At 37.8% G+C, this 16,105-nt stretch overlaps 1 protein-coding gene across 1 annotated transcript in view; it reads right to left on the minus strand.

Annotated features, from left to right (window-relative positions):
• Positions 1-1,860: 1,860 nt before the first annotated feature.
• The window catches only part of LOC126326371 (brachyurin-like), a 39,550-nt gene continuing 25,305 nt past the window's right edge, over positions 1,861-16,105 (minus strand). Inside the window, exons 5-7 of the mRNA XM_049995635.1 lie at positions 14,700-14,798; positions 4,274-4,413; positions 1,861-2,119 (exon numbers count right to left, since the gene is read on the minus strand). Coding sequence (XP_049851592.1) covers positions 1,946-2,119; positions 4,274-4,413; positions 14,700-14,798 — 413 coding nt within the window. The 3' untranslated portion in view covers positions 1,861-1,945. The remainder of the gene's footprint in view (positions 2,120-4,273; positions 4,414-14,699; positions 14,799-16,105) is intronic.

Here is a 16,105-nt window from a genome sequence, read left to right on the forward strand (position 1 = left end):
GCACCACCGATACGGTCGCAGGTTCGAATCCTGCCTCGGGCATGGATCTGTGTGAAGTCCTTAGGTTAGTTAGGTTTAAGTAGTTCTAAGTTATAGGGGACTGTGACCTCAGATGTTAAGTCCCATAGTGTTCATAGCCATTTGAACCATCTGAACATTCTAATTTTTTCGGAATCTTGGTAATTTTTGCTTCTTTGAGAATTTTCTTTGTTTCATTACTATATGACCGTTGGAAACCGTGCCTTAATATTAGAGTTTTTTGGCCCTTTGCCATTACCCTTTGTCTATTCAAATGCATCCTCTGTAAAATGTTAATTGTTCGCGGCTGAGTGCTTTAATTGGCCTCGATACGTAGGAATTTTGTCTCCACGAACCACGTCGCCACACGAGTTGACTGTGAGCTTAACTTTCCGGTGGTCCCCTGCCTCTGTCCTAGCGTTTACTTATTGCACTGGTTTTTGAATATTAAATATGTACTGTCTGGATTATTCAATTGCATTTGTGGTTTGTGATTTCATGTTAAGCGCTAAGCATGTATGTGTGGCCCTCGTTGAAGCGGTTACTCCAAACAGAGGTTCAACTTTAAATGCAACCGTGATGTTCAGATTTACTCTTTTATTTATTTATTTTTCACTACAGCGGAACAGACCTTCAACATTCGTTCTATGTGGGTTTTGGGACCGTCCTTGCTGCTCTTTGTGTGAATGTGGGTCTGAATGCGTTAAACCTTTCCCGTCCGCCTCTAATTACGACCCCGATTCTAAATTAAGAGATTCTGTTGTGAATCGCATAGCGTTTCACAGGCAACTGTACTTAGTTACCAGGCAATAGCAATTATATGGATCTTTTATATTAATGTTTCAAGAAATAGATAATTTTATTTCAAGTCTTATCCGGTATACCGATCTTATGTCTCCCTTACCTACGCCATCCACCTTGTAGTTTCCTTGTTAACCCATCCATAGCGTTTCCATGCGCACAGGTCCAATAATTAGTGTTCCTTTTCTAATTAAAATAAATTCTTTGGGAGAGATCTTGTTTTCAGGAATGTTGCTGAAAGCTGCTCTTAATCACATTGTACACACACCTTCTACTTTATTTTAATATTTGATTAATGTGAAGAATCCCTGGGTCATATTAATAATTGCAACCCATTTTGTGAGTGACATTACAATGTATGTTCTTTTATGAGTTAATCTGATGAGTAAATTAATTAATTTTTCAACTCAGTCGAACCTCTTGTTTGTCGTGTGGCTAGAGTTGGTAGCGACCCTATTTTTTACTTTGATTTTAATGTGAGATAACATTTACATTTGCATGTGGCTCCTTGAGCCATCAGGGTACAGCTCAGGGCTCCACTCATTTCGTAAACCTCACTTAAGTGCACGTCACTTACAAATTTCCATGGTACTCGAGGGAGAAGTAGAAAGTAAAAACTGTAGGAGAAGAGAGATAGTGGAATATGTTCAGTAAATAACAGAGGGCGTTGGGTGTAAGTGCAGTTCTAAAATTACTTGGCACTGGAAGGGAATTCGTGTCACTGGACATCAAACCTGTCAGAGTGCTGATGCCACACCTCTCGCCGAAAGAAAATAAAGGAATCTGTAAATTTAATCATTTGCCCTTTATACTATACTGTGTAAAGACAATAATCGAATTTGGTTACTTGCTCTCCTTCCTGGCGCTACAGCTTTAATGTTCAGTTTATTGTTGTGCAAATTGCTTCTCTTTTCGAGTGTGTGTTTGTGATTCTTTCGAAGGTCATAAACAGTCCCAAAGCGTACCAAAGTTCTGTAAATATAGCAAAGGTTGTCAGGGGGAGGCTCTAATAGCGAAGGTGGAATTAAGTTCATACAACCATAAGCACGAACTGAATTTATTAGCATACACAATATCATGTGTGCGACTCCCACGTGCTAGACAGCGCCGGCGTTGGCGGCCCTCCTCACGAGATGGTGACGCCGGCATTCTCGCCGATCCAGTCGAGGAAGGCTGTGACGCGCATGAAGACGTCGGGCTGGCCGGACTCACAGTCGTCGGCCGTGCCCCACGAGACGACCCCCACCACCAGCGGCTCGCCGTCCGACCCAGTCACCGCCAACGGGCCACCGCTGTCGCCCTGTAACCAGGAAAGTCGGCTGTTCATGTCTGCAGATGCAGACTCCTTAACCACCACTATGCGCTTCGTATAATCCAAATCATGAGCCCTCTCTGACGGAAATTTCTACATCTCCGTCAGCAAATTCCAAACTTCACTCCATCCAATAGAAGCCATAGTTCATCGCGATCTCCTATATTCCATTTTTACTAATAGCAGCCGAACTAGAATTGTACCACACAACCCTGGTCGCAGAGGATATTGCAATTTATAATTCTCATACGAACCTCAACTGCATTACTATGAATTTAATCCGACACCTCGAGAAAATCACACAATGGTATATGCTGTGAAATATCAAAATTAACACAGATGAAACCGAAGCAGTCAGATTTACATTACAATGAAGAACCCAAGCTGGACAAGTCCAGTTGTATGACACTGCTATGCCAATACTTCCAATGCTGACAATAACATCGTGTCAATCCTTGACGCTAATCCTGTTTGGACATTTCATATTTCTAAACCAAAGCAATGTTGCTTTTTCCAACTTTACTTCACGACGAAAGGAGGACGATTGTCTATAAATATAAAATTAATGCCACAGAATACATATCTCAACGGATTGATGCAAACTATAGATCACTGCCTCTGACGTCGACATATTCTACTCTCAAGTCCTACAAAATAAAACCCTCGCAGTATTACCAACACCTCCACGGTTCCTATGAAACCAACGTATCCACGACCACCTCAACATTCAGTCCATATCAGCGCAGTGATTAGCACAGTGGAGTCGAATCTGGGAGGTCGACGGTTAAAATTCGCTCCTGGCCGTCCAGTTCTTCATTTCCCGTGATTCCCCTAAAGCGTTCCACGCAGATGCCGGGATGATTCCTTTTAAAGGACAAGGTAGATTGCCTTTCCTGTTTTTGAAACAGTCAGAGCTTGTTCTCTGTCTCTAATGATTTCGATGTGGACGGGGCATAAATATCTGATTTTTGTTCTTCCTTCTATCTCATCATTTATTCGGACAAAAGCCACAACTTTTTTCACAATATCTGCTGCCTTCCTTCTCTAGGCTAACAGCCTCTCTTGCCTTTGTTAATAATGCCTGCAACCAACCTATTGGAATCGATCATTGTTGCTTTAGATTCTGTATCTATTTCTCTTTCTAATGACTTCGTGCCATTATTATGTCTCTCCATAATAACCATTTCGTAAATGTTGTCTCATGTCAGAAACCATAGTTTTGATGGGACTACAATCATTACATGGGCTTGAAGCCAAAGAAGACTGCGGTCGTCTGAAAATACAAACAATATTTTCTCCGAAAACTGCAACACAGCAAGGATATTTGTGAGAGAAGTGAACATTGTAGTACAGTCTGGGTACTTGAGAACACACACACGATCAGGATTACGGAATAATACTCAGTCTTTGAGAATTCCGTATGATATGAAGCAGCATGTAATGAGAGTCGAAAAAATAGAGGGTTTTGGGGGGAATTAGCTTACGTGACGTGAAGTACTCTGATTAATTGTCAACAGCAATTTTGCTCAAATGTTACAGCACTTTTGGAATCATGTGGCAGTCGGAGTCCGTGTATCCACAAATTAAACGCAGCTGTAAAACAACATGCCCAGCGTCTCGTCTAGGGAACTAATTTTCATCGTGGAACGAAAACCACTTACGTATTGCATGTAAATGACAAATCTACACCCATATTGTAGAAAACTCGGCCGTTGGTAATCCAAAACAGCGGCAGAAGCTAGCTTTCTTACATGGACATGAACTCACGCTCGCATTCCTTGAGGTAGCAAAAGAAATCATAGCAGGTTGACATGTGCCAGATAACATTTGATCTTCCTTAAATTTCTAACAAGGAACTCCATATATTTCCAAAATGGAATACCTCGTTCTTACGCGTTTAAAGTGTGCAGAGCAAACTCACAGCCATATCGGGACTGATTTGTATGAAGGAAATAATTTTAAGAGGAGAGACTACTTAAATAGGCGGCAACTGTGTCTGTGATCGAGACGACGCTGTGAAGAATTTAATGAAAACTTGTGGCGAATGGTGTGCAATGTATTTCTGTAGTACCTTCTATAAACTTTCTGGTGTAAGAAAATGTCCCTTACTTTCCGTAAGTTCTTTGTGGAGCGCTTACTTACGTAGCAAGTATGCTGGCCATTAGTGCCCATTGCACAGATCGCATTGGAATCGACAAGTTCACCGTATATAGCCTGGCAGTCTGCGTTATCCCAGATCTGTACATCAGCGTATTGAAGGTATCCAGCAACAGTCCATGCATCTGGAAACAAGGTAAAGAGTGCAAATGTCAATACGTCAGCATGACAACTTCAATTTCTAGGACATACGAATGTATGATATAATAAAATGAGATTTTTTTGTCATCTCCAAGCGATACTGTAAATTTGTTGTAAATCGTTATATGAAATTATTGGGCATTGCCTTGCAGAACTCATTGCAATGTCAAGCCTCTGAAAGCAATGTTATTTACATCTGATGTTTAAAACTATGTATACAGTATTACAGCTAAATCAAGTGTAATAAGCCTAGATGTAGGCAAAGAAAAATAGATATTGTACTCGTTTACATAATTTTTATTTCCTTCTAGGTTGCTTTCCGCTGCTCACGTAATGCTACATGAACTCACTAGCATCACTATAAAGTGAAACGAATTGCAATAGTTTCATTATTCAATTTCATTTCTATGTTTCTTCTACACCACACTTTGAGCTGTGCCATGATCAGAATCTGTCAAATAAAACAGCAAAAGAAGCATGAAAAGTCAGTGACCTTACTTCCAGAACACTCGTGAGGTCATTCTTGGATATTGCTCAAATGTGTGGGAGCCATACCACGCTAGACTAGCAGACGTTATTGAATGTGTGCAAAGAAAGGTAGGACGAACGTTCGAAGCATTCTATTAGCTATGTGAATTCATCATGGAGGTGGTGAAAAGCTTAAACTGACAAACACTCTAAGACAGAAGGGAACTATTCCGAAAAATGCTATTTGCAGTGTCTGTTTTTGGGTTTAGTACACAATGTCTTTAAGACAGGCATACATGGTTGTAGACCAGGCACTGCTACGATCGACAGCTATATGAAATGGAGGAAATGTATTCGGAATTGCGAATGCAGTCTAAATGTAACTGCACCATTAGTGACAAACGAAAATCTGTGCAAGGCCAAGGCTCAAACCCAGATTTCCTGCTTTACGAGTGTTCGCTGTGGTATCATGTACCGATACCACCCCATGGGCATCATTACATGGGTAATGGGATTGAAAGATTTCATTGAATGCCAATAGCGGTCGTGTGGAATCAAGCTGCCCCAATGGTGTGTGCCAGCTAAGCCATATCTTCACTGGCTCTGTACCATGAGCGCCGTCTGCCGTCTGCCACCCATTCGCACTCGGAGCCACACAGCCATGTGTCGCTAAGCTAACGCCGGCAGATCTCGGCCCTGACACCATAGTTCCTACAGTAGTCTAGAACAACTCATCTATGTTGGCATCAGTAGCTGGACTCTATTCTTGTTGCATCATTTGTTGTGCATCTTCTTCCTACATTTGGAGAAATACAAGTTAAGTAAATGTTCTGTTTGCTGTGTTACTTGTCCGCTAATCATTTCTGGTCTTGTTCAGGTTTCCCACGACGGCAGTTGCCACACCACTCCGTGGCCCAGCTCTCCATACTACTGTGCATGAAGGGTTACACAGCAATCGCCTTAACCACTTCGGCTGTCCGAGTATGCTTCCATGTACGCATGTCTGAAGGACATTGCACAGAACATCGAAAACACGGCATTGCAAACAGTATCACATGCCTAGACAGGCCACATCAATAATAATGTCTGACTCTGTGCAGGAATCACAGCAATTGTACGAGTGCAGGACACAGGCATTCCGTGGCATATGGAAATTTGGGTCAGTCCTGGACACGTGCTTGGATAGCCAAAGTTTTTAAGGCAACTGAGTGCGTAACGCAGAAAATCTAAGTTTGGGCCCTGGTGTGGCACAGAATTTCATTTGTCACTAAAAAATTGTGTGTTGCAGTCTAATCGCATGCACAATTCTGAATTCATTTCTCCTATTTCGCGGAAACCTCTCATAAATTCTCAGGAACCAGTATATACATACATACATACATACATTAATCCTAGTTCCATAGATCATGAGTATGATATTTCATAATTATGGGGAATGTGTTTCTTTAACATAAGTTTTCTTATCACAAAATAATTAATTAATTTTTTACAGTTACTACTTCATATCTAAGAATTCATCTATTGAGTAGGAGTTGTCAATCAGAATTTTTTTTAAATTTGCTTTTAAATGTTGGTTGCCTATCTGTCAGACTTTTAATACTATTTGGCAAATGACCAAAGACTTTTGTGGCAGGTTATTTCACCCCTTTCTGTGCCAAAGTGAAATTTAATCCAGAATAGTGAATATCATCCTTTCTTCTAGTGTTGTAGCTATGTCATTTGCTGTTATTTTTGAATTGGGATGGGTTATTAATGACAAATTTTGTAAGTGATTGGATGTGTTGTTAAGGTACTGTGAATATCACGAGTTCCTTAAATAAATGTCTGCAACGTGATCATAGGTGGGCTCCAGCTATTATTCTGATTACACACTTTTGTACAATGAATTATTTCTCTCTTAATGAAGAATTGCCCAAAAACATGATGCCATATGAAAGCAGTGAATGAAAATAGGCATAGTAGGCTAATTTACTGATATATTTTTCACCAAAATTTGCAATAACCCTAATAGCATAAGTAGCTGAGCCTAACTGTTTCAATAGATCGTCTATGTGTTTGTTCCAATTCAATTTCTCATCAATGAACACACCCAGAAATTTTGAGTATTCTACCTTAGCAACAGACTTCCATTCATAGTCTATATTTATCAATGGCGTTAAACCATTTACTGTACAGAATTGTATAAACTGTGTTTTCTCAAAATTAGGTGAGAGTCCAATTACAGAGAACCACTTGATTATTTTCTGAAAGACATTATTTGCCATTTCCTCAGCTGATTCTTCCTTCTTGGGTGTGACTACTATACTTGCATCATCATCTTCATGAATATATTGTGGCAAGTCCTTAATAAATATTAAGAACAATAAGGGACACAAGACTGAACCCTGGGGACACCATTCTTGATACCTCCCCAGTTTGAGGACTCTGTTGGTTTTTGTAGACTATCTGCACTGTTAATTTCAACCTTCTGAATTCTTCCAGTTAAGTATGAATTAAACCATTTGTGCACTGTCCCACACATACCACAATACTTAAGCTTATCTATAAGAATTTCATGATTCACACAGTCAAAAGCCTTCGAGAGATTACAAAATATCCCAATGGGTGATTTTCAGTTGCTCATTGCATTTAATATTTGATCAGTGAAAGCATATATAGCATTTTCTGTTGAAAAGCTTTTCTGAAAACGAAATTGACTTTCTGTTAGTACTTCATTTTTACAAATATGTGATGCTCTTGAATACATTACTTTTTGAAGAATTTTGGAAAAAGCTGTCAGAAGTGAGACTGGGCACTAGTTGTTTGCATCAGATATTTCCCCTTTTTTCTGCAATGGTTTTACAATAGCATATTTCAGTCCATCTGGTAAAATTCCCTGTTTGAGTGAGCTGCTACATATGTGGCTGAGAATCCTACTTATTTGTTGGGAACAAGGTTTTAGTACTCTTTTGGAAATGTCATCAATTCCATGTGAGCTTTTACATTTGAGTGAATTTGTTATTTTCCTAATTTCAGTAGGAGAGACGGATTCAATTTCAGTTTTATCCAAGTGCATAAGTAATGCCTCTTCCATATACTGTCTTGCATTTTCTAACGAATAGCCGGGACCTATATTCTCTACAACACTGAAAAAATGATTATTAAAAATGTTTCCTACTTCTAAGGTCTTGTTAACAAACTTTTCATTGTGTTTGATAGAAATACATTCTTCCTTTGCTCTCAGTTGCCCTGTTTCATTTTTCACAATATTCCAAATTGTTTTAATTATATTATCAGATGTGCTAATCTCAGACATAATGCACTTTTTAATAACTTTACTTAATACAGTACAGTGGTTTTTATAATGTTTCATTGTTTTGGGATCATTACTCCTTCTAGCTATAAGATACATTTCCCTTTTCTGTTTACAGGATATTTTTATCCCTTTAGTAAGCCATGGCTTTTTAAATGTTTTCTTACAATTATATTTCACTGTTTCCTTAGGAAAACTTTTCAAATATACTCACAAAGGTATCATGAAATAGGTTAATTTTTAAATTAGCATTATGTTCCCTGTACACCTCATCTTAGTCTAAGTGTTGCAAGCTTTCCTTAAAATTCTGAAGTGTTAAATTGTTTATGGAACACACTATTTTGGAGGACTGTTTTGCGCTACTGTGTGGAGCTGTGCCATATATTGTAACTAGCAGTGCATCATGATCAGACAGACCATTCTTAAGAGGAAAAGTTTTTATTTTATTAAATTCATCTTGGCCTGTGAAAATGTTATCTATCATTGTGGTGCTTTCCTGTAGCACCCGAGTAGGAAAATCAATAACTGATGTCAAATTGAAAGAACCAAATAATACTTCAAGGTCAAGCTTCCTATCTGACTCTTTCAGAAAATCTACGTTTAAATCCCCACAAATAATAATTTGCTTTCCATTATGGGACAGGTAACACAACAGCGAATCCAAGTTTTTCAAAAATAGTTGAAAATTTCCCAATGGGGACCTATATATGGCTACAATTATAAAAGTGCCTTTATTTAGTTTAAGCTCTCATTTACATGCTTCTTTGTGTTGCTCCACACAAAATTTTTAGTTACCAAATTTTTCACACTATGACTGATTTTATCGTGTATGTAATCTCCTCCTCTCTCCATAGTGTCTCTACTTACATGGCTGAAATCTTATATCTACCTACATTTAACATTTCCATACCTGTGACTACATGATGTTCAGATAGATACATCTATTCCACCATCAGTTTCTAAATCTTCTATACAAACAAGAATCTTATCTACTTTTTTTAATCCCCTGATATTCTGAAGAATAGTGAAGAATCTAGAAATACATTGCAATCATCTGCTTATGGATCCTGTAGCATTCATTTCACGACCCTTATGTGAGTCACACAGGAACAAGCCCTAATATGTAGTACAATTGCAGATAGTCTGTGTTGATATAATACATTATTACTTGTTCCTTAGATCAGGAATAGGACATTTTGTGATGATGTGTGACATGTCAGTTTCACATAACATTTATTTACACTATATTACTTTTTTTGTTACTGTTTTATATCTGAAACTTCATGTATTGAGTAAAAGGAGTTCCACATTGTGAAATTCTTTTAATGTGTTCTTAAATGCTAGTTGACTATCAGTCAGACTTTTAGTGTTATTTGGTGAATGACCAAGGACTTTTGTGGCAGCATATGCACTCCTTTCTGTGCCAGTCAGATTGAATGCAAAACTCTGAAGATCATCCTTTCTTCTAAGGTTGTAACTATGTATTTTGGTTTTAATTTTGAATAGGGATGAGTTGTTAATAACTAATTTCATAAGTGAATATATCTGTTGTCAAGGTACCATAATTTTGGATCAGCTCCAGGTATTATTCTGGTTACACACTGTTGTGCAATGAATACTTTTTCTCTTAATGATGAATAGGTGATGAAAAGCTAACACTTGGTTCAAGAATGATGAAAGAAGGTTGTGTACTTGGAAGAGGCCTGGAGATACTGGAAGGTTTAAGATAGATTATTTATAACGATAAGAAAGAAATTTAGGAAACTGATTTTAAATTGTAAGACATTTCTAGGGGCAGATGTAGACTCTGACCACAATCTATTGGTTATGAATTGTAGATTAAAATTGAAGAAACTGCAAAAAGGTGGGAATTTAAGAAGATGGGACCTGAATAAACTGACAGAACCAGAGGTTGTAGAGAGTTTCAGGGTGAGCATTAGGAACAGTTGACAAGAATGGGGGAAAGAAACACAGTAGAAGAAGAATGGGCAGCTTTTAGAGATGAAATAATGAAGACACCAGAGGATCAAGTAGGTAGAAAGACGAGGGCTAGTAGAAATCCTGTGGTAGCAGACGATATATTGAATTTAATTGACTAAAGGAGAAAATATAAAAATGATGTAAGTGAAGCAGGCAAAAAGGAATAGAAGTGTGAAATGGCTAAGCAGGGATGGCTGGAAACAGATGTAAGGGGTAAGATAGATACTGCCTATAGGAAAATTAGAAAGACCTTTGGAGAAAAGAGAACCACTTGCATGAATATCAAGATCTCAGATGGAAACTCAGTTCTAAGTGAAGAAGGGAAAGTAGTAAGGTGGAAGGAGTATATAGAGGGTCCATAGAATAGCGATGTACTTGAGGGCAATATTATGGAAATGTAAAAGTATGTAGATGAAGGTGAAATGGTAGATATGAAACTGCACCAAGAGTTTGACAAAACACTGAATGACCTAAGTCCAAACAATGCCCCAGGAGTACACAACAATCCATTAGAATTTTTGACAGCCTTGGGAGAGCCAGTCCTGACTAAACTCTACCATCTGGTGAGATAGATGTATGAGACAGACGGAATATCCTCAGACTTCAAGAATAATATAATAATTCCAATCCCAGAGAAAGCACGTGTTGACAGATGTGAAAATTACCGAACTATCAGTTTAATAAGACACAGCTGCAAAATACTAACACGAATTATTTACAGCCGAAATGAAAAACTCGTATAAGCTGACCTCAGGGAAGATCACTTTTGATTCCATAGAAATGTTGGAACACGTAAGGCAATACTAACCCTACAACTTATCTTAGAAGAAATTTTAAGGAAGGGCAAAGCTATGTTTCTAGAATTTGTAGACTTAGAGAAAGCTTATGACAATGTTGACCGGAATACACTGGTTAAAATTCTGAAGATGACAGGGGTCAAATACAGGGAGCGAAAAGCTATTCACAATTTGTACAGAAACCAGATGGCAGTTATAAGAGTCGGGGGACATGAAAGGGAAGCAGTGGTTGGGAAGAGAGTGAGACAGGTTTGTAGCCTATCACCGATGTTATTCAATCTGTATATTGAGCAAGCAGTAAAGGAAACAAAAGAAAAATTCGGAATAGGAATTAAAATCCATGGAGAAGAAACAAAAACTTTGAGGTTCACCGATGACATTGTAATTCTGTCATAGACAGCAAAGGATCTGGAAGAGCAGTTGAATGGGATGGATAGTGTCTTGAAAGTAGGATATAGGATGAATATCTACAAAAGCAAAACGAGGATAATGGAATGTAGTCGAATTAAATCAAGTAATGCTGAGGGAATTAGATTAGTAAATGAGACACTTCAAGTAGTAGATGAGTTTTGCTATTTGAGGAGCAAAATAGCTGATGATGGTCGAAGTAGAGAGTATATAAAATGTAGACCGGCAATGGCAAGGAAAGCGTTTCAGAAGAAGGGAAATTTCTTAATATCGGGTATAGATTAAAGTGTCAGGAAGCCTTTTCTGAAAGTGTAGCCATGTTTGGAGGTGAACATGCTTCAGAAGAATGCTAAAGGTTAGATGGGTAGATCATGTAACTAATGGGGAGGTACTGAACAGAACTGGGGAAAAGAGGAATTTATGGCACAATTTGATTAGAACACGGCATCGATTGGTAGGGATCACCAATTTAGCATTGGAGGGCAGCGTGGAGGGTAAAAATCGTAGATTGAGGTAAAGAGATGAATATTTTAAACAGATTCAGAAGGACAAAGGCTGCAGTAGGTACTGGAAGAAGCTTGCACAGAGTAGAGTAGTATGGAGAGCAGAATCAAACCAGTCTCTGTATTGAAGATCACCACCACCACCACCACCACCACAACAACAACAACAACAACAACAACAGATGATGCTATATGAAAGCAGTGCATAATAGGCTAATTTACTGATATGTTTATCATCAGAATTTGCAATAAACCTAATTGCATAAGTAGCTGAATTCAAATGTTTCAGCAGATCATCAATGTGTTTCTTCCACTTGGATTTCTCACAAATGTACACATCCAGAAGTCTTGAATATTCTGCCTTAGCAAAAGGCTTCGGTTGAAAGTCTGTAAATGGGTTTATACCATTTCCTGTACAGAACTGTATCAACTTTGTTTTCTCAATATTTAGTGAGAGTCCATTTGTGGGGAATCACTTGGTAAATTTTCTGATTATTTACTATTTCCTCAGGTAACGCTTCTTTGATGGGCGTGATAACTATACTTTTATCATCAACAAAAACATCCAGGTTTTCATCTTCATGAATATAGTGTGGCAAGTCATTAATACATATTAAGAACAATAAGAGACCCAAGAATGTGGGACACTGCTCTTGATGTCTCCCTAGTTAGAGGACTTTGCTGATGTTTGGATACTATCTGTACTATTAATTTCAACCTTCTGCTTTCTTCCAGTTAAATAGGAATTAAAACAAATGTGCAGAGTGTCATTCATACACAATACTTATGGTTTTGTAGAAGAATTTCATGATTCACACAGCCAAAAGCCTTTGAGATAACACAAATAATCCCACTGTGTGATGTTCAGTTATTCAGAACATTTCATATTTTATTAGTAAAAGCATATATAGCATTTTCTGTTGCTAAGCCTCTATGGAAATAATTCATTTATACAAATATGTGAAGTTACTCTTTAAAATATTATTTTTTTCAAGAACTTTGGATAAAGTTGTCAGAAGCGAGATTGGGCGATAGTTGTCAACATTAGATCTATCCCCTTTTTTATGCAATGGTTAATAGTAGTGTACTTCAGTTTGCCTGGAAAAAATGCTCTATTTCAGTGATCTACAACAAACATGTCTGAGATTCCTCCTTATCTGATGGAAACAAGCTATTATTATTCTGTTGGAAATGACATCAATTCCATGCGAGCGTTTATTTTTGAGTGAATTTATTTTTTTCCTAATTTCACCAAAACAGGGCGGCTGCATTTCAATTTTATCATATTACAGAGATATTGCTCTTCCACACAAAGCCTTGGTTTTTCTGAAGAACAGCTGGATCCTGTTTTCTCTACAACACTAATAAAAGAATTATTAAAAATATGTTTCACTTCTTATTTTTGATAACAAATTTTTCAATAATTCTGATAGAATCACAATCTTTTTGTGCTCTTGGATGCCCTGTTTTCCTTTTACCAGTATTACAAATTGTTTTAATTTTATTATCAGAGGCGCTAATCTTAGACATAATGCAAAGACTTCTGGATTTTTTCATGACTTTCCTTAACACGGTGCAGTAGCTATTATAATGTTCGACTATCTCTGGGTCATTACTCACTTTAGCTACAAGATACGTTTCCCTTTTCTGTCCACAAGATTTTTTATCACTCTAGTAAGCTTCAGCGTTTTAGATGGTTTCTTACTATTACGTTTCACAGTTTTATTAGGGAAACTATTTTGAAATATGCTCATAAAGGCATGATGGGATAGGTAAACTATAAATTAGCTGCTGGTTCCCCATACACCTCATACCAGTCTAATTCTTGCAAGCTTTCCCTAAAATTTGCAATTGTTAGTTCGGTAATTGAGCACGCTATTTTGGAGGACTGTTTACTTTATTGCATGGAGCTATGCCATTTACTTTAACTAGCTCTGCATTATGATCAGAAAGACCCTTCTTAACAGGAAACGTTTTCATTTGATGAAATTTATATATGTCTATAAAAACAATATTTATCAGTGTGCTGCTTTCCTGTACTATCCGAGTAGTCAAACTGAAAGAAACAAGTAATATAACACAACAAATAATCCAAGTTTTTCAGAAACAGTTGAAAGTTTTCCTATGGTGATCTGTACACAGCTACAATTATAAAACTACCATTATTTATATGAAGCTTTCAGGCACATGTTTCTGTGTTTTGCTCTAAAAACGTTTTTTAGTTTCTAAATGTTTCACAGTGTGCATATATGCCAACTCTTCCTCTCTCTATAGTCGCTGTTGGTCCATATTGCATATAGGGCCTGAAATGGCATAGTGAAATGCTGAAACTGATAGCCCTCAAAATAAAATAAAATAACATCTTAAGATAACACCCATTGGTGAATTTCCTTGACATTGACTGACTGTCCATAGTGTCTCTACTTACATGTGCTGAAAAATTATATCCAGCTACATTTACCATTTATATATGTCTGACTATGTGATATTCAGACAGGCATACTACAACTATTCCACCCTCAGTTTCTAAATCTTCTAAACAAACAAGAAGTTCACCTACAGTGTCTTAATACAGATGCAATATACCAACATTATTTTTCACTTACTTTTATGAGAATCTTGTGATATTTTAATGTCTCTAGTACCTGCCGGTCTGAGATTCTCATTAAGCTTAATTTAATTCATTGTTGCATCATTGGATACTGATCTTAGCCTACAAAAGATGTACTTCCATGAACTTTAGTAGCTCTCCCCCAATTAAATATATTTCTATCTGTGATCTACGCAGTGTAGATGTAGATGTAGACACAGAAGCAGCTCACCGTTGCTGGTGAGTCCCCACCCAGTGACGGTAGCGTCGGAGCCGGCGAAAGTCTCGCTGACCTGCGACCTCGATGGCAGCTTGATAGGCTTTACATAGTCTGCAACGAGAGGCACAAGCAAAAGTTAGATTAAGTATTCAATCTGGCCGTATTCGTCCATGCGAATTATCTGTATTTCTATTGGATCGTATGTGTACGTAGTTTCATCATTGGAAATGGTCAGGAGAGGAAGCATTTCTCGTTTAAGTTATTTAAAATGAACATTTTCAGATTCTAATAGTGGGAGGAAAATATTATTTGGTAACGTAAACTTGACATAACTAGAGCTACGGGATAAATATGTTATTTGTAGTAAATGTCTTATTATTATTTATGTGCTATAGTAATATGATATATACTGTTGTTAATAAACGTATACAATGCTATCAACAGCTTTGAAACGACGCAGTGATAGCTGCGTCCTTCTAGGAACTTAGTTACAATCATAACCGCAGATCATATACAAAATAACACATTACTTTACTGAACGTTTTAACTGAACTGAAAAGAAATTACATATTTCCTTAACGAGAATCGTGATTGTATGGTTGTGTATTAAACCAGAACTTCTCTACAGCGGTAAGTTCACCGTAACTTCAATTAAGGTAGACGGCTGCTCCACAAGAGGGACAACTTCAAATGATTCAAATGGCTCTAAGCACTATGGGACTTAACATCTGAGGTCATCAGTCGCCTAGACTTAGAACTACTTAAACCTAACCAACCTAAGGACATTACACACATCCATACCTGAGGCAGGATTCGAACCTGCTACCGTAGCAGCAGCGCGGTCCCGGACTGAAGCGCCTAGAATAGGGTGACCAAACGTCCCCGAAAACCGGGATTGTCCCGGTTTTCATCCCTGTGTTCCGCTGTCCCGAAAATTTATTTCGGGATGCTCAAAAGTCCCGGAATTCAATTTTTAAGTACATTTCGTGAAACTTTCTCAAATGTTTTCGCTATATTAAACGAAATACAAGAAATTAATATATTTTGGCTTATTTGTCTAAAACCTCCATTGTCCCTTACTAGTAATCACAGTATCAGTACTGATACTCTCAGGCAATAATTTACTTTGAGCGGTACTTTGGTCAACAAGTAGTAAGTTGTATTATTGGAACAGAGCTATTAAGCAGTACGATTGTCGCGCCGCTTACTCACACACTCATTGTCAGAACAGTGTAGTAGTTGTTGATTTGTCAGACAAACTGCAATAGGTTTTTCTCATATTAGTGGTGTTATTGCTGCAGTACTGTGAAACGCAATGCCGAAACGTGCCTGCAGGTTCAGTGCCTGTTATTGCAAGGAATGGAATTTCATAAAGAAAGGCCGTTTTGATTACGAAGCAGAGTGTTCCGTATGTAACT

The sequence above is a fragment of the Schistocerca gregaria genome, chromosome 2, assembly GCF_023897955.1.
Source record: "Schistocerca gregaria isolate iqSchGreg1 chromosome 2, iqSchGreg1.2, whole genome shotgun sequence".
NCBI classification, from domain to species: Eukaryota; Metazoa; Arthropoda; class Insecta; order Orthoptera; family Acrididae; genus Schistocerca; species Schistocerca gregaria.